The 27,470-nt window shown below is 42.5% G+C and overlaps 1 protein-coding gene across 5 annotated transcripts in view; it reads left to right on the forward strand.

The window, feature by feature from the left end:
• The window catches only part of SLC35E3 (solute carrier family 35 member E3), a 42,731-nt gene extending 16,436 nt beyond the window's left edge, over positions 1-26,295 (forward strand). Inside the window, exons 3-4 of one of the 5 annotated variants that reach the window (XM_008684267.2) lie at positions 2,589-2,656; positions 6,601-7,353. In XM_008684267.2, the coding sequence (XP_008682489.1) occupies positions 2,589-2,656; positions 6,601-6,877 (345 nt within the window). In that variant the 3' untranslated portion in view covers positions 6,878-7,353. Of the gene's footprint in view, positions 1-2,588; positions 2,657-6,600; positions 7,354-10,139; positions 10,548-21,954; positions 22,721-26,101 lie in introns of those variants that run through there. The other 4 variants (XM_008684265.2, XM_008684268.2, XM_008684269.2 and 1 more) reach the window with 4 other exon arrangements.
• The last annotated feature ends 1,175 nt before the right edge of the window (positions 26,296-27,470 follow it).

Raw genomic sequence — 27,470 nt, forward strand, 5'->3', positions numbered from 1 at the left:
TAAAGATTTTACTTGAGAGAGAGCAAAAGTGATCACAGAGAGAGAGGGATCACAGACGCAGAGGGAGAAGCGGAACTTGCCGCTGAGTGGGAAGTCCAATGTGGGGCTCGATCCCAGGACCCTGAGACCATGACCTGAGTTGAAAGCAGATGCTTAACTAACTGAGCCACCCAGGCGCTGCTCTCCTGTTTCATTTTTTAAAATGCTTTTTAAACCTTGCCATTTTTTTAAGTCATAGTCTTTTTTTTTTAATTTATTTAAAAGCAACAGCATTAATCAGACATTCCACATTGACTCCATCAGTAAATATTTGTTGGGTGAATGAATACACAGAATGGCCAAAGGTGAAAGTCTGATTGAAAGAATGGAAACCGGATTTATTAGATATATTGTGTTTTGCATTTCTATTTCCAAACTTGAATTGGATTATACTTGCTACGCTCAGGAATACAATGATAATTTCATTCACTCAGCAAAAGTTTATTGAACATATGTGCCAGGCATTCTACTAGGCACTGTGCAAAGACAGTCCTGGATGTCCTATGATCTTAAACCTCTATCTAGCAGAAAAGATATTAAGTAAAAACAAGACATTAAAAATAAGGCATTCATCAAATGAAAGCAGTGAGTTTATGATGACAAATTCAGATAAACGCTAAGAACATAATTCTCTAGGGCATGTCACAAGAATCTGGCCCAGAATTGGCTGTCAGTGAGGTGTCCATGAAGAAAAGATGACTGAGCTGAGCTCTGATGGATTTATGGAAGTTAGATAAGTAAAGGGAGGGGATCGCATTCTGGTACAAAGGAATAGCACGTGCAAAGGCCCATGAGTCGAACTGCAACAGGATGCTGTAGGAGGCTACATTTCAGGGAGGGAAGGTACGGTGAGACATGAGACTGGAAAGGAAGGCTGGCCTCGGACTACAGAACACCTTGCAGGCCATGTTAGGAATCTAGTATGAGCAAGAGGGAGGGTTCTGAGTCTTGTCGCAGTCAACCCCTTTGTGCTGAAACTAATCAAGGAGAACCAGAGGGATGCTAGGAGACCAGCTGGGAGACGATGTACCGAGATGTGATAGCTTGGAGGGCTGGTCGCGGCGAGATGATAGATGTGGACAGATCCAGGAGAATTTAGTAGATGGCATCAACATGGCTGGAGATGGATTAGAAATGGAGGGCACGGGAAGAGGTGAAGTCAGGAATCACACTGATTCCTGCGTCTGATTGGTGTAGCTGAGAGAGAATGGTGCCATTCTGCGAGACAAGAAACAAGATGAGGTGTAGCATGGGAAGGAGGAAGATGATGAGTTCATAAACAGCCATCTTGATTTTGAGGCGTCTTTGAGACATCCAGTTAAAAATGTTAATCAAATGATCAGATACACAGGTCTAGAAGTCAGGTAATGTTTTAGTTGGAGTGGAAAGAGTCCGTGGGGAGTTCACGGGGGTGTGACTGATATGGATGAAAATGCAGATCAGGATGGGCTTGCCTAGGAGGCCTGTTTGCAGCCGAGCCGTGAGGAACTCTGGCATACACCGGTGGAGGAATATAATTCTGAGAAGGAAGAAGAAGACAGGAGGAAGCTGAGGCTAAGATAATGGGAGAGAGGATGGACAGATGTGACAGCACTGCTGAGAGGTTAAGGGAGATGTGTACAGAAAAATAACCATTGCGTTTGCTGGCAGTTCACTGTTGACCTTGGGAAGGCTGTTTCCGCGGAGTGATGGTCGCAAATGCAGACTGGAGCGGGCCGAGTCCTCAGTGTGAGAGAGGATATGGAATCTTTGAGTATCCCCAGTTCTGCCGCCATTGCAGCTTGTGATATTGAGTGCTGGTTGACATGAGCAGGGGGCTTTTCGTGTGTGAGTCTAAGACTCTGACCATAACGGTAATTTATTAGAAGTAGAGTTGTAAAGCACCAGATAGCCTGTGTACTTCTGCCAGGGACACGTCCTTCTTTCTGTAGCAGGGATGATCTTTTGTCCTGAAAAGGAGTTTCCTCTTTGGCTACTGAAGGTATTTTTGAAATATGGATTGCTATTAATAAGATCAACCGTTACTTTTGCCAACTGCCAGCATACTTTGAAAAAAAAAAAGTTTGCAGGCCCACTAAGGGGTGATCAGTTATGCATTTTTGGTTTCTGTTACTGCAAGATAACCCTGCTGAGAAAAAGGCCAGTCTCAGTCGGGGAGCTAGTATGGCGCAGTGGAACGGCTTAGCCTGGCCATCGGGATCGCGGCTCCCGGTCCAGACTCCACCATTACGTAGATTGTCTTTGGCTTTGGGCTGTCTTGGTTGACTCTGGGTTCTCAGTTTCTTCATCCACAAAATGAGGGCTTAGATGGAAATGATTTCCAAGGGACTCTTCATCTCCAAAATCCCCTGCTTCTGCTTTTTCAGATTAAAATTACAATTTCTCATTTGTTTATGTTGAGAGCAGATTTGATGAAACGAGAAAGATTTTTTTTTTTTTTTTTGGCCCTTGTAAGAGCTCTTCTTGTTCGTGTGCATTTTTTTACTGGTGGATTGTTTTTAGAAAGTATATGCAAAATATTAAATGTAATATATTTTCATATTTGTTAGGTTACAGGACATATGGTTTCATTTGATTTATCAGAATCGCTTCACACTTCGTATGAAGTCATTGAGAGGTAAAGTATTGCCAATTCACCAAATTATTTATGGCTGTTTGAGGGATACTCTTTGATACGCTGTTTCTAATTTGGAAAATAGCACATCACACAAACCATAGTAATTCACATTTTTCTATTGAATTAAAAACTTCATAAATATATGTACACCACAAGAACAAGCCTGCTTATTTATTTAACCAGCCAGGATTAGGCCTTCCTTTTTTTTTTTTTTTTAGGACTTTATTTTTTTTAGAGCAGCGTTAGGTTCATATGCATTTCTAAATGTTGGATTTTTATTACCCATAAAAATTGTTATTTTTTTGTTTTGTTCTTCTGTTTTTTCCTGAGAGAGAGAGAGAGAGCAGGTGTTGGGGAGGGGCAGAGGGAGAGGGACAGAGAGAATCTTAGGCAGGCTCCATGCCCAGCATGGAGCCCGAACTCGGGGCTCGATCTCATGACCGTGAGATCATGATCTGAGCCGAAATCAAGAATCGGATACTTAACCGACTGAGCCACCTAGGTGCCCCAAAATTATTTTTTCTTTTACAGTCAAATGATTTATATCAACCAAATGTTTTCATTTTCCTTTTCCTGTTTGTTCTTAGACTCCCCAAAGTCAGTTTCCTATTTTCTCAATTCTCCTTTTCTCAATTTAAAATTAGTGTTGGCGGTTCGGTACAGGAGAGTGATGGGGAGAGGTCTTACCAGGAGACGGGAGGCTCAAAATCAATTAGTCTGTTGAGATTGGGGGTCTCCAAAACGGGGATTTACTATGGGAACGATCAGACTCTCCAGGTCTTTGGACTAGAGTTCTTAGAGATCATGGAGTGGCTCGCTGACTGTATTTGCCAGAATCAGAATGTTTTATACAATTTAACAAAAACTTATACAGGGGGAAAAAAAGACAAAAAATGCTGTGGAAACATGGCTGGTTTCCTAACCAAACACCCATTCCTATTCTTTGCTTCTACTCCAGAGGCTGAAATGCTAAATTTTCTTTTCACCATGTTGCCACATAGTTAAGGATAGTCGTGTAAGATCTCGCCAGTGAAATGTAATTGGAGGTCGCTGAGGATTTCTGGGGAATGTTTTGCTTTCCTGCTAAAAGGGGCAGATGTGGTCGGCGCTGCCTTTTCCTGCCTGGAATGTAACTGTGGATGTCTAGACTTGGACTAATCGCTTAAAGGAGTGGTGAAGACAACCTGATGTGAAAGTGCTGAGCTGCTAAAACAAGGCCGTCAGGTGCCTGTTTCCAGGCTTCTTGTTCTAGACGAAAAGTAAACCCTTATTTGTTTAAGCCACTTTTAATTGCTCCTTGCCACTGAAAGCATACCAATGAGAATTTGAGGGTGAAACGGGGCAGGAATGGGGGACTTGCTCTGTTAGACTTTAAAACCCAGGAAGCAACAAGTGAATGTAGCTGGTTAAAAACAAAACTAGAGTAGTTGTTAGCCTGACCCTGGCCGTCTTTGCAGTCCATAGGGCACCAAACCATGGGGGCCGGGTGGATGGGAGAGAAGAAATTGTTTGGTGGACATGGGGGCACATAGATGGAGTCCACACCTGGAGCTATTGGTGCCTTGGGGTGAGTGAACCAGCTCTAACAGGAACAAACTTTCCAGTTAAGTGGGAGGTGGTCTCTCTCAGACATAGCTTTATACTTATTCAGTGACTACCTTATTCCCAGAATTTTCCCCAGTTCTTCAAGTTGAGTTGGTAGATCAAGAAAGCACTATCACCAGTGTCTTAAAGGTTATGCCTCCATCTTGGAACTGGACATCAATGTGAAGGTTCTAAGGATATTCTGTAAGAGGAACAAGGAAAAACTCTGTAATGCTCCAAGACTTCCATAAAATCATAGGAGAATGGAGTGTCACTAGAGGGCCTCCCACTGCCCACACACATAGGACTGTGGATGCTAGTGAGAGCATGTGTGATGGAAGGAAGTGAAGTGATTGTCATGGAAAATTCTTCAGCCAAACACAGGACAATTTTTCTGAAATAAAGAATATCATGAGGATATCCAGTGTCTGCACTCAAATAGCATCCTCACAGGGACGTCAAGCCTGTGAATATCTCTTACCTCTGGAAAGCTCAATGCTGCTCTGAAACTCAGGGATTTTGCCAAGGAAACTATGGGCTACAACTTTTGTCCTCTCCTCCCCTGACACTGCACTGTGTGGCCCCACAGAAGTATGATAAGGCTTGTCATCATGGGTTCTCCAAAGTCATCATGTTTGTCTCCATTCTAACCCAACCTTGGCCTCACCCTCTTTCCTGGTGTGAAGATCCAAGTAGAGTGGTCTGAATTTCCGCCACCCTAAGGGATGAGAGAAGTCAAAGGAAGTCAAGATGCTCATCTGGACCTGCTGGAAATGGAGTTCACTCAAAGAATGACCGTTGCAGGGTTTACCAAGTATGGGATCATGCAATTGATAACCGTTCTCCGGATTAGTGCCATTTAAGGTATAGACCAGTGTCATTCCACGAACGGTTTCTTACCCGGTCAGACAAAGTAAGCACAGAAGTTGAGAGTAAGTGTTGAGGAACTTTTATAGCACTTTGGTATCACCGTGACAGCCAGACAGTTGACTTCGTATTTTACAAAAGTGTCACTCGGCAGTGGATTGGAAGTAAAAAACTGGTTTCCAAACAGTTGGAGAAGGATTGCCTCTCCGCATCTGCGGAGAAAGTGCCAGAGTTTTGGCCACAAAATGATTTGATTGTGAGGAGCTTTGTGGTTTACTCAGACTGGCCTCTTGGTTATGTGGCTTAAAACAGGTCTTATGTTAGGGCCTTTGAATCCCAGACCTCTCCAGCCCACTAGAGCCGTGGAGCTTAGTGGAGGGACAAGAGGACGTGGGGCAACAAGTTTGCGGCATCTCATATATAACTCATTAATCTGATGGCCTGCTCATTGTCTCCACTGGGCGGTCTAAGAGATCTCTCACGCTGAACTTCTCTTCCCTGACCCCAAACCCCTTCATCCACAACATTATCTTAGCATTTGCTCGGATGGAAAGTCTTGAAGTGGTTATTGACATTTCTCTTTTTCTCACCTCCTTTCCCACCCTGGCAGGCTGGTTGGCTCTGCCTTCCAAACATCCAGAATCCAACCTCTTCATACCATCTCCACTGCTACCATGATGGTCTCCTAAAGGATCTCCCCACTTTTACCCTAACTGTCCACAGCTCACAGTGCAGCAGCCAGAGTTGGCCTGTCCTGTCCTGCCTCTTCTCAAAACCCCTTCATGGCGCCCCCATTGTACTCACAGAGTCAAATCCTCCCGGCGGCCTCAGGCCATATAGTACAGGAGCTCCTCTCTCATGCTTTCCTGCCTCCTCCGCCCCTACCACCAGGCCTTCACGCTGTCACTGCACACTCCAGCCATGCTCCCGCCTTGGGGGTTTGCTCAGGCTCTGTGCGGAAGCTCTTTCCCCATCGTCTGTGTGGCTAATTCTCGCTTCATTCTAGACTTCCCTCAAAACCTCACATTTTCAGTGAGGCTCATCCTGATGGTACTACTGCAGCGTACCTCCCCGCTCTCCCTGCACTCGCCAATCTCCTGCCCCTGCCCCAGTTTTTCTTTATTCCATTGAACACGTATCTTTGTATTGTACCATTTTCATGTGCTCATGGTTTACTCTTGCCCTCTCCCACCAGGATGTGAGCTTCACGGAGAAAGGGATACCGTTTTATTGACTGCTACCAGTAGAGCCAGGCACTTAATAAATGCATCTCCCTATAGCAGTTCTTACCAATTCCCTTGAAGAATCCCCCCGAATGAACCTCACTGTCGCCTCAGAGAAGGGAAAGCCGAGGGAGAGAAGGAGGAATAAGAGAGCTCTCATTAAAATTCAGGGCTGAATTACCCACTAAAAACTGCAAGAGCTTCTCGTGCTCTGGCATTGCCCTCCCCGTCTCCCAGTCTTCCATTCTGTCTTTCTTCATTCCATTCTAGATGGACCAGAAACAGGTGGCGAGTGAAGGATCGGAACCCACCCACTGACAGACTTGCAGACTTACACAGGCGAAGCAGGAGGGGTGGAGGAGCGGCTAAATCTATTCATTCACTTTTAAAACGTACATCTGTACTGGGAGCTCCTGGTTTTTTTTCATCAGAGTGGGAGTTTGGAACAGGCATCCAGAACATCCCTTGCCTCTCTGTAACAGAAAGTTGGGAAGCAGGAAAAAAGCAAAGACAAAGTTTAGCGGAGAGAAAACACAAAATAAGATAGAATAATTCCATTCAGATGTATCTGTAATCATAACTGCACTAATATTCATATGAAATTCACCTAATTTAACACAAAGACTTTAGATAGATAGACTCTAACTACAGTTGACCCTTGAACACAGGTATGAGCTACGTGGATCCACTTATACGTGGGTTTTTTTAAATGTAGTTGAGCTATAATGTTATGTTAGTTTCAGGTGTGATTCAACAATTCTCTCTATTAAATAATGCTCACCACAGCGGTGTGGTCCCCATACAACGTTACTGACTATATTCTCCGTGCTGTACTTTTCATTTCCGTGACTTATTTATTTTATAACTGGAAATTTGTACCTTTTAATCCCCTTCACCTGTTTGCCCAGCCCCACACCCGCTTCCCTCTGGCAACAAGTTCTCTGCATTTGTGAAACTGTTTTGGGGTTTTTTTTGTTTGGTTTACTTTGCTTTTTGGATCCCACAAATAAGTGAAATCATATTGTTTTTGTTTTTTTTCCCTGTCTGGCTTACTTCACTTAGCACAATATCCTCTAGGTCCATCCATGTTGTCCCAAATAGCAAAAATCTCATTCTTTTTTTTTTTGGCTAATATTCCATTGTATATATACACCACATCTTCTTTATCCATTCGTCTATTTTTGGGCACTTAGGTTGTTTCTATATCTTGGCTATTGTAAAACATGCTGCAGTGATCTTAGGGGCACATATCTCTTTTTGATATATGCAGATTTTTTCAATAAATATATTGGAAATTTTTTTGGAGATTTATGACATTTGAAAAAACTTGTAGATGAACAGGGTAGCCTAGAAATACCAAAAAAATTAAGAAAAGTTTAGGTATTATTGTAAGAATACAGCATATAATATGTATAATTTACAAAATATGTGTTAATCACCTATGTTATCAATAACATTTCTGGTCTATAAGAGGCCATTTAGTAGTTAAGTTTTGGGGGAGTCAAAAGTTACCTATGGATTTTTGGCTGGAAGGTGGGTCAGCACCTCTAACCCTTGTGTTGTTCAAGGGTCAACTGTATGTACTTTTTGTAGGAGACTTTCCTAAAGGGACACCTGGGTGGATCAGTCAGTTGAGCGTCTGTGTTTGGCTCAGGTCATGATCCCAGGGTCTTGGGATCGAGTCCTGGATCGGGCTCCTCACTCAGCAGGGAGCCTGCTTCTCCCTCAAACTGCTGCTCCCCTGCTTGTGCTCTCTCTCTGACAAATAAATAAGTAAAATCTTTTAAAAAGAGAGAGAGACTTTCCTATAAAGAGAAAGAAGAAAAAAGAAATCGAGGGTAGTAATAGCAATATTAGACAAATTAGAATTTAAGGCAAAAAAGCATTAACAGGATTAAGGAAGGTTTTTTTAAAAAGGAAAATCCACCAAGAACATAAACAATTACGAACAATGTAACAAACAGTCATAAAATTAAAAGGACAATTGAAAATTTTAACACAGCTCTGTCAGAAATGATAGAGCAAACAGCCTGAAAGTTAGCAAACTTGTCTAATAGGTTTATTGAGGCCCTGCACTCAGCAAGCAGAGAACACACATTCTTTCCAAGTACTTGGGAAATATTTCCAACAGTGAGGATTAACAGATAATATTATAAATAGTTGGTAGGTTTAAATGAAGACATTTTTGTTTTCTGTCCATTTACTCAAACAATAAAAATGATGTATTTAAACCACCTTTTACTGCTTTAAAATACTTCTGAGAATATATTAGAATATTGAACAATTAGATTTCAAGCTACAGTTTTCGGCGCAGGCGATCTTGTGGCTTCAGGGAGGCTTTGGACGGCACTGCAGGTGGGAGGAGAAGGAGCAGGACCATGCGCTGTCCTAGACGTGTGCCTGGAGCCAGAAAGGGTGTAAGCAAGCACCACATGAAAAGGAGAACAGCTCCGGAGCAGCGAACTGATGAAGCCGTTCGCAGAACTACCCAGGAAAGTTAAAAGAATAGAAAAATAAATGTGATTAATAAAGAAATATGGGTTTCCACTAAGCATAAAGGGAGTGAGCAAGAGAGACATTTTGGGCCACTTCTTTGGCCCCTGTTTCTATCTTCTTTTTTTAAGTTTATTTATTTTTTAAGTAATCTCTACACCCAAAGTGGGGCTCGAACTCAAGACCCTGAGATCAAGAGTCACGTGTTCTTCTGGCTGAGCCAGTCTTGATAGCAAGTTTCTGTCATTTCTAATATTATTCCTAATGCAGGACATCTGGGCTATCCTAGATCGGTTACTCTTTTTATTTCCATTAGTTCTACATTTTGTTTTAAAATCTCAATGCATAATTTCTAAGGTTAAAAATTTTATGGGGCACCTGGGTGGCTCAGTCGTTAAGCGTCTGCCTTCGGCTCAGGGCGTAATCCCTGCATTCTGGGATCGAGCCCCACATTAGGCTCCTCCGCTGGGAGCCTGCTTCTTCCTCTCCTACTCCCCCTGCTTGTGTTCCCTCTCTCGTTGGCTGTCTCTATCTCTGTCAAATGAATAAATAAAATCTTTAAAAAAAATTTTTTTTTTAATTTTCTATATGCCCTTCTGAGAGCTTTGCTTCCTTTTGGGTTGGAGAACTTTTTCCATCAGACCTAAGATTGCAGGACTGCAGTTTGCCACCCCCAGCCTATGAAAAGGGGGCTTGTCTTCTCCAGCATTTATGTCTTGGAGCCCTGGTTCAGAGGGAACAGAGCCAGACTCTGGGCCAACACGGAATGAATGCACAGTCAGGACACAGAGGGGAGAAAGCAGGGAAGCCTTGTTTAAACCCTGGTTGTGGCGAAAATCTTTGGGGGAAGAAAAATTCAAGAGGAGTTTATGAAGAGCGTTATTTGAAAAGTATAAGATTGTGATTGCAGTATAAACTTAAGTGACTTGGGGAATGAACAATGCATGTGGCACAAGCGTAAAAAGGTAACCATCATTCTCGTTGTAAATCTGACAGTATTTGTAATCAGGGCTGTCTGTGATACCGCCGCTTGCCAATTAATTCTGAACGTTCTCATGGTGAAAATTCTCTGGACGAGCAAGGATTCTCTATAAAAAGGAAAAAGCAAGATCGTTAAAGTATCAGTATAAGTCGAACCTCCTTTTGCTGAAAAAAACTATCATGGTTACAGTTACAGAGGACTGTGTGTACATTTTGGCTTAGAGCCGTCAACCACTCTGCTTTGCTAATAATAAACAATAGTGGTTTGCAGAGATGTTACTTTAATTAATGCGTCTCCTAAATGGTTTCCTTTTGACCTCTTTTTCTCCTCCTAGCCCCTCGCTTCAAATATGAAGCAAATCTCCAGTCTGACCTCGACTCTTTCTTCTCTTAGAAGCTTCCTGAGCGCAGAAAATGTGTCTGCTGACAGTGGGTAAAATAGTGCTGGTCACATATCAGACACGATCAGCCCTAAGCAGCCAGCTCTCAAAACCACATCTTTCGTTCTGTGCTCCTGTCCATAGTTCATCGCTGTTCTTTCAAGAAACAGTGGAGTCCCGTGAAAAATGCAGTTTACTGCAGTTCACAGCTCGATGAGGGGAGAGCTTTCCCTTGAGGTCCCCGCGTGCGTACGTCGGTGCGCAGCCCCAGGGCCCTCCGTGTCCTTTATCACCCAGGCTCCTGAAAAGTCCTGTACTCAAGGGTCAGGCCTAAATAAAACGATCATTGTGACTGCTTCTTCAAGGACATTGGTAAGTGACTCTTAAGTGAAACTGGCTTTGTTGTTGTTTCACTCGCGGGCATGGTGATGAAGGACAGTGTGGTGACGGCTGGTACCGCTGGTGGCGAGGCCCTGAGTCGGGCCGGCGGCCAATAGTTCTGCCCACCCTGCTCTTCGTGCCGTCAGTGCAGCAGTCCACGCGGTCAGTGCCAAGCCAGTCAGGTCTCAGTATTATTAGGAAGAGTTTTGACCTCACAAGACCCTTGCAAGAGGTTCACTGGAAACGTCGTGAATCGCTGCCCTAGGCTTTCGGGATGTCATGGCTGCTGCCCCTGGGGAGCTAGAGTTCCAGTGATGGAAGACAACCAACAAGGGGAGAAGTAAACGAGGGGCTTTCAGAGCGTGATCGAGTCTGTGAAGAGAGTAAACACAGGGAATGGGAGAGACAGTAACTAAGGGTGGAGGAGGGGCTGCTTTGGAAAGGTGAAGAGATGACCTCTGACCCGGGAACTGAAGGGTGGAAAGGGGTCTGCCATGCCCAAGACTGGGGAAGAGGTTTCTGGAAAGGTGATATAGCAAGGGCCAAAGGCCCAAAGCAGGAAACAGCTTGGCATTTAAGAAAGAGGGGCCTCTGGGTGGCTCAGTCAGTTAAGCATCCAACTCTTGGTTTCGCCTCAGGTCATGATCTCAGAGTCTTGAGATTAAGCCCCAAGTTGAGCTCTGAGCTCAGCAGGGAGTCTGCTAAAGTTTCTCTCTCCCTCCCTGCACTTGAGCTCTCTTTCTCTCTCTCTAAAATAAATAAACAAATCTTAAAAAAAAAAAAAAAAAAGACAAGAAAGAGAGTAGTCCTTTCCAGATAACGGCAGTAATTTTTATGACCCTTAGGATTCCTTCAAGGGGGAGTCTATATTCTTATCATTGAAAATTATAATAGTATATGTATTAACTTTTTAAATCCTTCTACCAATGTTGTTATCCCCATTTTACAGATGAGGAAACTGAGGCATGCTGAGAATAGGAAAGTGGTGGCAGAGCTAGAACACCAGGAAGTTTGGCCACAGAATCTCTAATCTTAGAGCCTCTTTTTGAGAAAACAATCACTCAATAGTTAAAAACTTCCTTGTTAGTGCATTAAAAGTCTTTTCTTTCTTTCTTTCTTTCTTTCTTTCTTTCTTTCTTTCTTTCTTCTCCCTTTCTTTTCTTCTTTTCTTTTCTTCTTCTTCTTCTTCTTCTTCTTCTTCTTCTTCTTCTTCATTTTTTTTTTTTGTGTGTGTGTTTAATGTATCTAATTTATCCCTCCTTACTTTGGGTCTGGAGAACTGAAGCTATCAGAGCCACTGACACATCACATCTATCACTTGAGGAAGGAACAGTAGCTCAGTGGAAAGGAGTTTCTCTGAGTAATTCCCCTGAAAAGTTTCTCTCTCAACTTGAGTAGTCACAGATGCATTGATTCTTTATGAAGCTTTTGTCTTATTTTAAATGAGATAAAAAGAGCAACAAGCTGTGAAGCCAAATGATCCACTCTGTGACAGGTTCTGTCTCTCTGCGACACAGGTTGGTCGCTGAGTGATTTATCTAACTTCTTTTTTTTTTTTTTTTAAGATTTTATTTATTTATTTGACAGAGATAGAGACAGCCAACGAGAGAGGGAACACAAGCAGGGGGAGTGGGAGAGGAAGAAACACGCTCATAGCGGAGGAGCCTGATGTGGGGCTCGATCCCGGAACGCCGGGATCACGCCCTGAGCCGAAGGCAGACGCTTTAACCGCTGTGCCACCCAGGCGCCCCTGATTTATCTAACTTCTGCATGGTCCTGTCAGGAGGTTACAAAAGTCAAACGTCCTACTGCCAAATCTATGCAGAGAGGCCAGAGGTTGTAATTCCCTCTCTAGGAGGGAAGGGAAGGGGACCTCACTGTCAGCTTGGGGAGGAAAGGAAGCCTTCCCCCAAACAAGGGCAGTGAGACCCCCTACATCACATTCTTGAGATGTTTGCACTGACCCAGCAGCATCTCTTTAATCTTCTTTGTGGAATCTTCTGGCTCCAATCCATGGGCATGGACTGAAGTTGCAAACCTAATTCAAAAAGTCAGATTTACTCTCTGGTTATAGGCACTCTGTTTATCTGGACTGCAACAGAACCACATTCCTTACTGAGAGACCAACCCCAGTCCACCAGGCTTTGGCCGTCTATACCTCAGCCCTAATGGTAGACTCTGGCTTCCATCCACCAAAGATCCTGCTTGGAGCTTCCGGAAATTATGTGGTCAAATCAAGGCCTGGACCTGTGTCGGGAACTCTGTCCTGGCAATAAAGAAAACACAGAATATGCTTCATCAATTTTCTTTCTTTTCTTTCTTTCTTTTTCTTTCTTTCTTTCCTTTCTTTCTTTCTTTCTTTCTTTCTTTCTTTCTTTCTTTCTCTCTTTCTTTCAAGATTTTACTTATTTGACAGAGAGAGGGAGAGAGAGAGGGAACACAGGCAGGAGGAGAGGGAGAGGGAGAAGCAGGCTCCCCGCTGAGCAGGGAGCCCAAGGCAGGGCTCGATCCCAGGACCCTGGGATCATGACCTGAACAGAAGGCAGATGCTTAACGGCTGAGCCGCCCAGGCGCCCCGATCAGTTTTCTACCTCTGATTTATGTAACATGTAACAGACTCTGAGCTTCAAAGGGCAGAGTCCTGGCTGTTGCTGCCCACCTCTCTACCCCTGACACTGGTACAATGCCTGGCACCGTATGTGTCCAGTGACGATCTGTTCAGTGATTGAACGGTTACACGAGTGTTTTAATTGGACACGTGGCAATAGACACGTGAGTGTAGCAAAAAATGTATTCATTCACTTGGTCTTTTCTTCAAGCTTTCACAAAGGTGTATTGAACCCTGATTACGGCAGACACGCTGTTAGATGCTAGGAATAGAAAATCCCTGGTGAAGCAATCTAACCAAGGGGACTTTCCCAACAAGGTAGTCTCAAAGAAATAGTCCTCTTTTTTTTTTTAAGATTTTATTTATTTATTTGACAGAGAGAGAGAGAGCCAGAGGGAGAGGGAACACAAGCAGGTGGAGTGGGAGAGGAAGAAGCAGGCTCCCAGCGGAGGAGCCTGATGCGGGGCTCGATCCCAGAACGCCGGGGTCACGCCCTGAGCCAAAGGCAGACACTCAACGACTGAGCCACCCAGGCGCCCCTCAAAGAAATAGTCCTTTATTCAGTTGGTAGCGTGAGTTAAGAGTCTTCTGCATGCAGTACTCTGTACTAACCCAGAAAAATGGAACCACATGGAAGACATTTCCTTCATCACGGAGCCTTCTGCCTAAAGGCCAGAGAACATGGCCATATGCAAAACACTAAAATGTTGTGCGATGACATTTAGGAGCAAGAATTTTCTTGTTAATACATCACCTATTGTACCAAAACACTGCAGCCTTATGAGTAATTGAGTGATTATTAGTCATGGTGTCTTCATCAGAGTTTCCGTCTGGCTGTGAAGCTGTCCCCACCCTCTGCTTGTGGAACTCCCCTTCATGCAGCTCTCAGGGAGTCAATATCTACTTCTGTGTCCAGATGCCCCTGTGAGTCTCTCTTTTAAGAACTCAGTTCTCTTCCTTCTAAAGTTTCATCCCAATTTGCAATTAGATCTTTATTTGTTTATAGTGTTTCTCTTTTACTGCACTGGAAGCTCCAAAAATGCGAGGACTTTTTATTTTTAATATATTTTTAAAGATTTTATTTATTTATTTGAGAGAGAGCAAGAGCAAGGAGAGGGGCTGAGGGACCAGGAGAGGGAGAAGCAGGCTCCCCACTGAGCAGGGAGCCCAACATGGGGCTCGATGCCAGGACCCCGGGATCATGACCTGAGCTGAAGGCAGATGCTTAACCGACTGAGCCATCCAGGTGCCCTGGAACTTTTTATTTTGATCAGAAGATCTTTCACATGCCTTGCATTGTGCCCATACACATTTGTTAAATATATGAATTAAGGATCACAAGCAAATTCCTGCTTAAAATATTTTGATACCTAGGGGCGCCAGGGTGGCGCAGTTGCTAAGCGTCTGCCTTCGGCTCAGGGCATGATCCCTGCGTTCTGGGATCGAGCCCCACATCAGGCTCCTCTACTAGGAGCCTGCTTCTCCCTCTTCCACTCCCCCTGCCTGTGTTCCCTCTCTCGCTGGCTGTCTCTGTCAAATAAATAAATAAAATCTTTAAAAAATTTTTTGATACCTAGCAGATAGGATTACAGTGATGATTGAAGAAGCTTGTGACACGATTGGTTACAAAGGATGTCTCTCTTCACATTGAGCCAAATGACTGTTTTCGCTCATGCTGGGCAAGATTCTGGTCTAGATTCTAGTTTACTTTTTTTTTTTTTTACTTTTTTTAACTTTATTTTTAATCATGATAAAGACTCGACCTTTTTAAAAACTAGTACTTAAATTTCAAGTGATTTATTTGCACAATTTATTAATATTGTTTTCAACTGAAATTTAAGAAATACATCTTTTAAACATCCCCTGATTTAGAAAACATATCAGAATTCAAGTAAATTGATACTCTGGTAAAGATGTATCCATTAATCTATCTTTTTTTTAACTCACTTTTATTTTTTATCTTTTATTTTTTTTAAAGATTTTATTTATTTATTTGACAGAGATAGAGACAGCCAGCGAGAGAGGGAACACAAGCAGGGGCAGTGGGAGAGGAAGAAGCAGGCTCATAGTGGAGGAGCCTGATGTGGGGCTCGATCCCATAACGCCGGGATCACGCCCTGAGCCGAAGGCAGACGCTTAACAGCTGTGCCACCCAGGCGCCCCTTATCTTTTATTTTTAATTGAGATATGTTGATATCTCAATTATAGGACAGCTATATATAACATGCTGGTGTAAGCTGTACAACATACCGATTTGGTACACTGACATGTTGCGGTATGATTACCACCGTAGCCTTTGCTAACGCCTCCATTACCTCACATAATTATTTCTTTTTTGTGGTAAGAACATGTAAGATCTAGTCTCTTAGCGACTTTGAGGTATATAGTACAGTCTTGTTAACGATAAACACGACGTTGTGCGGTAGATCCCCAGAACTTATTCATCTTCTAACTGCAGATTTTCACCCTTTGACCAACATCTCTCCAATTCCCAGTAATTTATTTTTTAAAGATTTTATTTATTTGAGAGAAAGAGAGAGCACAGGAGAGGAGCAGAGGGAGAGGGACAAGCAGACTCTGCACTGAGCGTGGAGCCTGACGTGGGGCTTGATCCCAGGACCCTGAGATCATGACCTGAGTTGAAATCAAGAGTCAGCCACTCAACTGACTGAGCCACCCGGGTGCCCCGACCATAGTTTATTTTTAAAAATTATTCTTGGGGTGCCTGGCTGGCTCGGTCAGTAGAGCATGCGACTCTTGATCTTGGGGTTGTGAGTTCAAGCCCCATGTTGGGTGTAGAGTTTATTAAAAAAACAAAAAACAACAACAATGAAAAAATAAAAACTATTGATTTTTGTTCCTTTTTATGTGGTATATTTGGATTTAACTTTAAAATGCTGACACGTTTTTAAAGATGTATTTATTTATGAGAGAGACGGGGGAGGGACAGAGGGAAAGTGAAACTCAATCTGACTCACTGTTGAGCGTGGAGCCCAATGAGGGGCTCCATTTCAGGACCCCAAAATTACGACCTGAGCCCAAACCAAGAGTCAGACGCTTAACCAAATGCACCACCCAGGTGCCCAAAAGTGCTGACACTTTTAACTAAAGTGATGAGGGCTGAAACATTTAGCCTTACCCAGATTTTTAATACTAACCACACCACCTGTAAGTTTGAAAACAAAACCACAGATTGTGGCATTTTCTGGCCGTTAGAGGGAGCCACTGCTTTCTAAATCTTAAACTGTAGAGAACTTCCTCTTCTGTCATCTTAAAACCAAGGCCTCTTGAAAGTATTTAAATTAAATTTCAGCTCGGTAAATTCCCTTAAATAGAAAAGATCCTAAGAGGTAGAAAGAAATAAAATAGATAGTCAATTGATTTACATTTAACATTCAGAAATGCTGCTTATTAGAATTTGAATTCATTTTCAGAATTTCCAGAGGTTTGAAGGGCCCCGCTGGGTTTATTAACAACACAATAGTCAGTTAGAGAACCAGAGAGGGAACTGCTTAAAAGGAAAGAGTGACTAATGGGGTCAGAGCCCTAAAATCCTGGTGACTTAGCAAATTGCAACGCAAGGATTTTTCTCTTAAAAAGTGGGGGGGGGGTGCACCTGGGTGGTTCAGTCGGTTAAGCGGCTGCCTTTGACTGGGGTCATGATCTCAGGGTCCTGGGATCAAGCCCCAAGTCCCTCTCTCTCTGCCTCTCCCCCTGCTTGTGCTCTCTGTCTGTCTCTCTCTCTCAAATAAATAAATAAAATCTTAGGGGAAAAGTCTGTATTGATTTCTCTTGTTGGTCCCGGTCATTACTTCTCAGCCTATAATTGCGCTCCTCCTTCATTTCCTCCTCTAATGATAAAGGAAGCTGCAGTTGCTAAATGTTTGAACCAAAAGGTAGAGCCTGTGGTGGCAGAAGCCTGGGCCTTCGCCCTCATCTGTGGTTGCTTTTTTGTTTTTTTTCCTCACTCTTGTTCTTTTTGTCTTCCTTTCCTATCATATTATGGGTTTTTCTTAACCCTCTCCCCAGCCTTTCTTCCTTCTCTCACTTCTACCTTGAACGCACCTGCGAAATAAAGCAGGGCAGCGCACTGCTCCTGCAAGTCGGGAAGCCTAGTGCAAACGAACAAGGCCTCAGTGGTCACTGCAAATATAATGTAAAGAGAATTCCTTTTGAAAATAAATGAAACACACAAGTTGTTCTAACTCATTAATATAGATATGAGATGCAAATGGAAATTTTTAATATATAAAATTGGCAAACATCCGGTTTTAATTTTCATAGAGACCTAGAAATCCACGTCGTTCTAAATTTAGTATAGCCAAGGGATATGGGGAAACAAGTACCCTCTTCTATCGATCGTGGGACTGTAAATTGGCGTAGCCTTCCTTTGACGCAGAGAATCCATGTGATCCCGAGGAAGGTAGAGTGGATCCCAAGGAAGTAAAGATGGGCATAAGGGTTTTTGCCAGGGAAGTTTATCGTGACCCTATCATTAACAGCAAAAAAGTGGAAAGCACCTAAATGTCTAACAGTTCTTGGTCTGCTAATCCGTGTGATTCCCCAAACTTCTGGAAAGACCTGGAGTTTTTACTTTGTACTCGATAGGTGACCCTTGGTTGGATGGGTAAGGACCCTGGAGGTTCGTGGACCTGTCCAGTTTTCTCTCATTTCTGAGTATAAACCGCTTCGTTTCACCACTGTTTTTAATCTGCTGCTGCTTAGAACTTCCACCTACTTGCAATTATAACCCTCTTTAACTTCTAGTCTGGTTAAATATAATAACGGTGGTCTTTTTAAAAAAGTATTATTATTGTATGCCTCAGAGCTTAGCATCACGATGAATATGCTCTTAAGAAATTCTTATTGAGGGGGCGCCTGGGTGGCACAGCGGTTAAGCGTCTGCCTTCGGCTCAGGACGTGATCCCAGGGTCCTGGGATCGAGCCCTGCGTTGGGCTCCTGTGTTGGGAGCCTGCCTCTTCCTCTCCCACTCCCCCTGCTTGTGTACCCTCTCTCGCTGGCTGTCTCTCTCTGTCAAATAAATAAATAAAAATCTTAAAAAAAAGAAAAAGAAAAAAATTCTTGCTGAATGAGTGAATAAGTGAATGAGGTATTTGTGATCTGCCTTGAATGTGATTGGCTCTACTTCATGCTGTAGGCCTGTATCCCTCTGCAGAAAGAAATCATTTACACAGTAATACAATGGGGGGGAAACGACTATGATTCATAGCATTTAAAATGTTAACCTGACAAAACAACAGTGATGGTTTGGCCATCCATCCATTCAACAAATGTACTGAATACCTTTTAGGTACTAGGCACTGTACAGCACTAGAGATAAAAACTCAGAATTACAAATTCAGAAAAGTATCTGGCTTGAGTTGTTTAAGGTCTCTTAAGGGACTATGTGTGGGGGTATCAATTTCTCAATTCAGACAAGTAGATACACCTGAAATACTCATTTCCTGTCTATGGGCATCCCCTCCTTTTATGTCAAGGTACCTCTGAAACTAGATAGGCTACCAGAAAGTTTTTTAATTGGCATATCATCAGAAGTAAAGGAGTAGACTAATGTAGAAAGCTATTTCTTTTAAGCCATGGAAAGACCTAGAAAATTTTATGTTTTTCTCTAGTAAAGCGATTATTTCCATGCCAGACAATCATGATCAAATTCTTATTATTTAATTCCCTTTTTTTACATACTTCCTGTATATAAATATAGCAGTCCTTTATATTATTTCAGATAATAAGATAACTAAGTTACAATTCTCATTTTAGGACACATCCTACTTACTTAGAGAAGTCTGGGGTATTTGCCTAACTTCAGCCAACTGTGTGTAAGCCTTTACATAGCGTGGGATGTTCCTGCAGATGACTAGTTCACCCAAGTTAGGGTGATTTGTACAATAAAGGTGGAATCCCCTCTCACTGGGGGAGCTATTAAAATTCAGTAAATGGCATTGGGACAGCCATTTGTCTGGATAAAAATGAAGTTATATTCTCTACCTAATACCGTTCACAAAAATATATTCTGGAGGGATTAAAGACCCAAACAACAAACAAAACTCTACCTATATCGGGGAGAGAATATAGGAGAGTATGTTTATGATTTGGGGGAAGTAGAAGTCATTCTAAACCAGATCCTAAATGCAAAATATATAAAGGAACAGACTGATAAGTTTGACTCCACAAAGACTGACCGATGCAAGCAGCACATCAAAGTTGTCTGATACAAAAGGCGTCGTCAGCGAAGTTACAAGATTGATAAGCGTGAATAACACCTACGACATGTTTAGGCAAAGTCAAAAAACAAGTGACAGCTCAGGAGACAGTATTTGCCATATGTATAGCACAGAAAAGGTAAGCATTTAGATCTCTAAAGAACTCCTACAAAAAGGGAAAACTCAGACCAATGGGAATATGGAAAAAAATAATAGGACAAGTTATTTATAGAAAAATAAATATAATTGGCCAATGAACGTATGAGGAGAAGCTGAACCTCACCAATTACCAAGAAAAAAGGATTATATTTAGAACATCGGATTAACAATTTTCAATCATTATATGGCAAAAATTAAGCATTCTAATAAAATATCTTATGTGGGTGTGGGAAAGCATACAGGCACATTGCTAATGGGAGTATAAAATTGATACAGTCATGTGGAGGGGCAATCTGGCAACACTGAGTAACATAAAAACACGTGTATGCTATGAGCCAGCAATTCTGCTGTTGGTATCTGCTTTGGAAAAACACTGGCACTTGTGCATTAGAAAACATGTACAAACATGCCCATTGCAGAGTTCCTCATAGGGAAAAACTGGCAACACTGAACTACGACTAGAACAAAGGCTAACAAAGTGTACATTCAAACTACGTAAGCAGTGGTAACGAGGCCATTACTGCAGTCGGAGCTCACCTGGATGGCTCTCCACCATGTCCAACTGGATAGAAAAAGCAAGTTACAGCTATATTGTTGATGCCATTTTATATAGAAAGAAAATAAATGACACCATGGAATGAAATTACATATGGCCTTAAGAACACGTGTAAAAGTGTGTAAATATATGAAGGAAGAACTGAGAGGAAACTAGCCTAATTGATAAGCCAGGTTGCCTCTGGGACGAGGAGGGGCAGGGATGTGGGTGGGGCTGGAAGAGGATTTGTCCTTGTCCCCTTTTTAAAAGAATGCATGTATTATTTCAATTTTATTTTAAAAAATTAAGTCGGTTTTCTGGTGAATAACTGCTGAAGAGGAGGGACCATGTCTGGTCCCTTTAAACATAGATAGATGCAGACAATATCAAAATTGAAATATGTATACATTTATAAATAGAAATTTATTTTTTAAAATTTTTTGTTTAACTTTTTTAAAAAATAGATTTAATTTATTTATTTGAGAGAGAGTACGAGCCAGAGAAAGCGGGAGGGGGAAGCTGAGGGATAAGCACACTCCCCACTGAGCAGGGACCCCCCCCCCAAGGAGTCGAGGTTCTTGGTCCCAGAACCCTGGGACCATGAACTGAGCTGAAGACAGATGCTTGACCGATTGAGCCACCCAGGCACCCCTATAAATAGAACTTTAGATTTAAACACACGTGTATATGCATATAAAGCCTAACTTGAAATCAAGAGAGACTTTCATTTGTACCAGCAATAAAAAGGGAGCTCCCAAATCTAAGCAGGAAGCGCTAGAGCCGAGGGGCTCGCCGAGCAAGGGAATGGGATTGGATTTTGTTAGTGGAGACTGGGATTTAAGCTCTAGGTAGCAGCGTCAGAAGCTAACAGAACGTGGAGGAACCCGGTAGACAAGGGACGTCAGGCTGGAGAGCAATGTATGTGTGCAGGACTGACAAACAGCACCTGGCCAGGAGCACCTCCCCACCCCCAATGTAAAAATACCAACTTAGAAAGGCAGAGAGTGAGGGAAATCTAAAAGACTGAATATTTCTTTCTTTCTCTTTCCTTTCCCCTCTGTCCATCTTTTTTTTTTTTTTTAAGATTTTATTTATTTATTAGAGAGAGAGCAGGAGTAGGGAGGAGGGGCAGGGGAGAGGGAGATGCGGGGCTCAATCCCAGGACCCTGGGTTCATGACCTGAGCCAAAGGCAGACACTTAACTGACTGAGCCACCCAGGTGCCCCTCTATCCATCTTTTTCTTTTTTTTTAAGATTTTATTTTTAAGTAATCTCTACACCCAATGTGGGGCTCGAACTTACAACCCTGAGATCAAGAGTTGCATGCTCCATCGGAGGAGCCAGCCAGGCGCCCCCATCCATCTATTTTTTAAAACCAGAATACTTATTGCATGACTACTCATTGAAATCCTTATGATAAACTGATAAATACCACAAGCACCTATGAACAATTCTACTTAAGAGAGACTGGAAGCTGTCTAAATGGACTGTTTAAATGATCCAAGCCAGCCAGATTTAAATAATATCAGGCACTTGGTTTTCCTATTAAAATCCAGGTAGAGCCTCAGCAATAATTGTAGGTAAAATTAAAATGTCATTTTTTATTTGCCTTTCTGAGTTGTAGTGAGTTAAATGTGCAACCCCTCTACTTAGTAAAAATCCATTACAATATGTATTGTCTATAGTTCTATTTCCCCCACGTTTTCAGTGCCTGTTTGTTCCAGCCAGAGAGTTCACTGTGCTGCCAAGACTCTCATAAATGAGAGTATCTTGAGCTATTTTTGGTTAAGCATGTACTGCAAGGCCAGTCATTTGTGCTTCTTTTTCTTAACTTTCTGTCCTTTATTTTGGGTTCCGGGAAACAGTGTGACCCAAAATGTCTGACATAATGTATGTAAGTGATAGTGTTGGCTCACAGTGAAGAAACAGACTATCACGACTTTAAAACCAAAACCAAAACCAAGGGTTACAGTGACCTGAATTACAGGAACGGCAAGTAGAAGTTGGCCGTCCCCTCCTAGATCTAGCCACAGGAGAAAAAATTTGAAGACCCAAATGTCGATGAGGCAGCTCCGCATTGTGGAGAAGGCAGTGTCTTTTTTAAGCACTCTGAAGATCCGTAGCAGAAACATCTGGATCCAGTTACATGGTGTTAGTTTCAAACAACTCAGAGACCAGCAACGGCCTAAACCTGCGTGGTCAGGCAGAGACCTTGACCTCCAGGCAGGAATTTCCTGACCCACTGAAAGCATCCACGAGGACAGCAGCCAACTTGCCTTGGGAGGAAAGCTTTCATGCCACGAAAGATTGCTCTGCTGTCCTACAAGATAATACCCCTTTTGTGGGATTCTCATTTGAAGCTCATGCCAGCCTGCCATCCAGACACCCATCTCTGCCTAAGCTGTCAGATTTGCCCGGTCTGGGCTGGACCACAATTATTTGTTCAATACAAAATTGTATCCGTCATGAGCTTGAAAGGCATAATTTTCTAGGAAAAATGTCAATGAACAAAACTGACTTCAGGAGAAATAAGAAATCTAAACACTGGGGCACCTGGGTAGCGCAGTGGTTAAGTGTCTGCCTTCGGCTCAGGGCGTGATCCCGGCGTTCCGGGATCGAGCCCCACATCAGGCTCCTCCACTGGGAGCCTGCTTCTTCCTCTCCCACTCCCCCTGCTTGTGTTCCCTCTCTCACTGGCTGTCTCTCTCTGTCAAATAAATAAATAAAATCTTTAAAAAAAAAAAAAAAAGAAATCTAAACACTAATCATGCCCCAGAGCAGGCTAAATTTGTGGCTCTGGTGACCCGGAACTGGAAATGGGGACATGGGTCATGGATCTGTCACATGCCACACCCTCTTCCCCGTTCTCGCCACTGTTATGCAGAATTCCAGAAATGACCCTCAGCGATGCTTACCCTGTATATTCCTCTCCCCTTTGAGTGTGTGTAGAACCTGGCGAATATGATGAGATATTATGCCCATGATTATGCTACATTACATGGCAAAAAGGAGTTTATCTGAGTTGGCCAAGTCCCATCACAAGAGCCTTTAAACTCAGAGTTTTCTTTGGCCGGTCTCAGGGGAGTAAGTCAGAGGTCTAAGTATAAGGGGTACTCAACACACTGTTTCTGGCTTGAAGATGAAGGGGGCCATGTGCTAAGGAATGTAGGTAGACTTCGGGAGCTGAGAGGGGCCCCCACTGACAGCAAGGAAAAGGGGGTCACAGTTCTACAATTACCAGGAGCTGAATTTGAACAACAATCTGAATGAACTAGAAAGCAGGTTTTTCTCTAGAGCCTCCAGATAAGAACCCAAGTTGGCCAATCTTCATTTTGACCTTGTGCAAACTGGAGCAGAGAAACACAGTCAAGCTTACTTGGATTTCTGACACATAGAACTATGAGCCAAAATATTTGTATTGCTTTAAGCCAAGACATTTGTGGTAATTCATTACACAGCAATAGAAAATTACTACATTACTCCTCTGGCATTGAGGGGGGGAAAGAGGAGGTGGGAGAAAATGATCTTTTCTTACATGATTGCCCTTAAAATTTGTTGCACTTTTATTAGTTGGACATATTCATGTTTTCTTTATATGAAAAATACCAGCTGGACAATGGAGACATTTCTGTCCCCTTTCTGTTGGTCGTGTTGGCCTCTCTGCTTAATGCAAATTGAATATCAGTTCCCTCCAGGTGGCAGGTATACAAAAGCTAGTTCTCCAAAGGGTCCTATGGCATGGCCCTGGCAGGAAGTTGGACAGGGGGGATCCTAATGAAGCTCAATTTTTTTTTTTTTTTTTTTTTTTGCCCCAACACAGCACATTCCACCAATGGATGTCCTTTGGTGTCTGTTGCTGCCAGGGTTCTCTTACCACTCCAGTGGCCATCTTGGGGGCTACCAGCAAAACTCCTTAGACCCCTGCCATCTTCTTCAGGGACCACTGACCTATGAGAAACTCCAGAAACCCTTCCACACCTAAACAGGGAGTGCTACGCCACCTCGTTATGTCTCTTCTGCCAGTTGAGTGGTTCAGCAACGTTCAGACAAGATGTAGTCACGTCTCAGATATGATTGGGGGGCAAGTAGGGGACTTATAAACTCTTCATTCCTCCAGAAGGTAACCTGTTTTGCTCCTCGTCCTCCCTTAAAACTGTCAATGCTAAAAGTCATCAAACTGGTTGAGCCTGTATTGCCCTATGGGAACCAGAATCTCAGGTCAAGAATTGGACCTTATCTGAACTTAGCCTTGGAGAATTGAGTAACTGTTCTCAACAGGACAATATTTCCACTTAAATCCCAGAGATATTTGGTAACCTTTAAGGACAGGATAAACTCTCAGGTATGCTCCCGTATCATCCTGTTACACTATTCCTGTTGCAAATTCAATTCATCAGTGTCCTTAAAAAAAAAAAAAAAAAAAAAAGACCCATTATAACTAAGTAGAGTCTATCTGAGTAAATACAAGGATGGTTCAATATTAGAAAATCTATCACTACAGTCTTAACATATTAACAGATTAGGGAGAAAAGCCACGTGATCATCTCCAGATACGTAAACACTCATTCATATTTTTTAAAAATTTCAAAACATGGGGGCATCTGGGTGGCTCAGTCGGTTAAGTATCTGCCTTTGGCTCAGGTCATGATCTCAGGGTCCTGGGATCGAGTTCCACGTCGAGTCCCTGCTTCTCCCTCTCCCTCTGCCTGCTGTTCCCCCTGCTGGTGCTCTTTCTCTGTCTCTGTCAAAGAAATAAATAAAATCTTTAAAAAAAATAAAAATAAAAATTCCAAAACATGAATAGAAGGAAACTTTTATAATGTAGTAAAGGGCACCTACCTAAAACTTACATCAAACATCAAACTTTGAAAGCATTTTTATTAAAGTCAGGAATAAGACAAGGATGTCTACTATCTTTGCTACCATTCCATAAAATAATAATTGCTCTAATGGTTATATGACAAGAAAAGAAAATGTAGGAAAGGAGGAGACAAATTGATGACTTTTACAGATGATTTTACTGTTTTCATAAAAAATTCAAGAGCATCTACTGAAAAACTGGAAGTATTTATAAAACAAAATAAAGCAGTTTTAATGGCTGTAAGATCAAAATACAAAAATCAATCATTGTCCTAAAGAGAAAATGATAAAACATTATTAAAGAATGTAAAGAGAGACCTGAAAACAAGTGTCACGTTCGTTAGGACAATGAAGAAGCCAGACTGAAAAGACATCAAACTAATCTGTTGATCCGATGCAATTTGAATGAAAATTCCAGTAGGATTCTTGTTTATGATTTAGACAAACTAATTCTCAAAGTGACATCCAAGAACAGCGAAAACAATGCTGAAAAAGGTAAGACAGATTTTCTTGTTAGATTTTGAAACTCGGCGTAAGGCTTACTACCCTATGGTCCAGTAATTCCTTTTGTATGTTTACAGATTCATAAATTTATAGTCAGTGTCATAAAAACATGGACTCAACGGGTATACGCAAATTGATAGTTACAGCTGCCTCACAGAGGAAGGGGAATGGGATTAAGAATAAAAATAGGGAAATTTCAACTTTTTTTAATATTCCATGTTTTAATATCTCTGAAGCAGAAATGACAAATGTGAACTGTAGGCAGCGGTTACATTAGATATTAATTGTTCTGTGGATGTTTCTGCATATTTTAAACTGTCAAGTTTAAACAAACAAAAAGTGGATTACTTCTCAAAATAGAAACAAAATGCCTCTGTTTATACTCACCATTTGGTGGGATTTTGCTTTTTAAATAGCACTATTCAACTCCAGACGTTTGGAAAGATAAGAGGAATTTGAACTACTTCTGTAATTTTAGACAGCCAAGTAAATATTGTGGAACTTCCAGCATTCTAAACATTGTACACACTGTTTCCGAGATAAATCTTGTTTATTTTTACTCATTCTTTAAAGATTAATCAGTTATCGTTAATAAATGCAAGTATGAAGTGGTCCTGGGACAAAAGTCTATTGTGAATGTGTTTGCAGAGTTTAGGTCCCAAAGAATATCAAGATGCTCAAGGCGTCTCCATCTCTTGGAACAAAGGACGGTATCAAGAGCAACGCTACTGGGGCGCCTGGGTGGCACAGCGGTTAAGCGTCTGCCTTCAGCTCAGGGCGTGATCCCGGCGTTATGGGATCGAGCCCCACATCAGGCTCCTCCACTATGAGCCTGCTTCTTCCTCTCCCACTCCCCCTGCTTGTGTTCCCTCTCTCGCTGGCTGTCTCTATCTCTGTCAAATAAATAAATAAAATCTTTAAAAAAAAAAAAAAGAGCAATGCTACTAAAAATTAAGCAGAAGTCGGCTCCAGAAAAGCCTGGAGTAGGGGCGCCTGGGTGGCACAGCGGTTAAGCGTCTGCCTTCGGCTCAGGGCGTGATCCCAGCGTTCTGGGTTCGAGCCCCACATCAGGCTCCTCTGCTATGAGCCTGCTTCTTCCTCTCCCACTCCCCTGCTTGTGTTCCCTCTCTCACTGGCTGTCTCTGTCTCTGTTAAATAAATAAATAAAATCTTTATAAAAAAAAAAAAAAGAAAAGAAAAGCCTGGAGTAAATATAAGGGCAGAATGACATAGGATAATAGTGGAATGCAGGGAAACAGCAGCACCTGGTCTGCATTTTTTAAAAAGATTTATTTACTGAGAGAGAGAGAGAGAGAGATAAAGAGTGGCACATGGAGGGGGGAGGGACAGAGGGAGAAGGAGAAAATCTCAAGCAGACTCCCCACTGAGCTTGGAGCCCAAGGTGGGGCTCGATCTCAAGACCCTGAGATCATGACCTGGCTGAAATCAGGAGGCAGACTTTCAACCAACTGAGCCATCCAGGCACCCCAAACTTTGACTCTTTAAAAACTTAACTACTAATAGCCTATTGTTGACTGGAAGCCTTACCAACAGCATGAACAGTCAGTTAACTCATATCTTGTAAAATCTCAAGCAGACTCCCCACTGAGCGGGGCCCCCCCCCCCCACTCGGGGCTCCATCCCCTGACTCAAGATCATGACCCAAGCCAAAACCAACAGTAGGTTGCTCAACTGACTGAAGCATCCAGACACCCTGCATTTTTTTTCTTAATGGTAAAGTCACAAACAATAGGAACAGATTCTCAAGTGAGAAGATGCGGTGTGATTTCTCCTTCCTCTTTTTCTTTGACTTCTGCAGTATTCAGTATCATTACCTGACTCACCATTTTTGGGACACCATTTTTGGGACACCATTATGTGGCCTGTGTTGGGTGGCTTTCTGGTCATTCCTCTCATTCTTCGCTGTTTCTACCCCTGCTGCCTTATCCCAGTCCAGTCTCTTTTCTCCTTTGAGGAACTCATCACTTTTTATACGTTGAGCCAATCATCCTCTCCA

This window comes from Ursus maritimus, unplaced genomic scaffold (assembly GCF_017311325.1).
Source record: "Ursus maritimus isolate PB19 unplaced genomic scaffold, ASM1731132v1 scaffold_21, whole genome shotgun sequence".
In the NCBI taxonomy this organism is placed as follows: domain Eukaryota; kingdom Metazoa; phylum Chordata; class Mammalia; order Carnivora; family Ursidae; genus Ursus; species Ursus maritimus.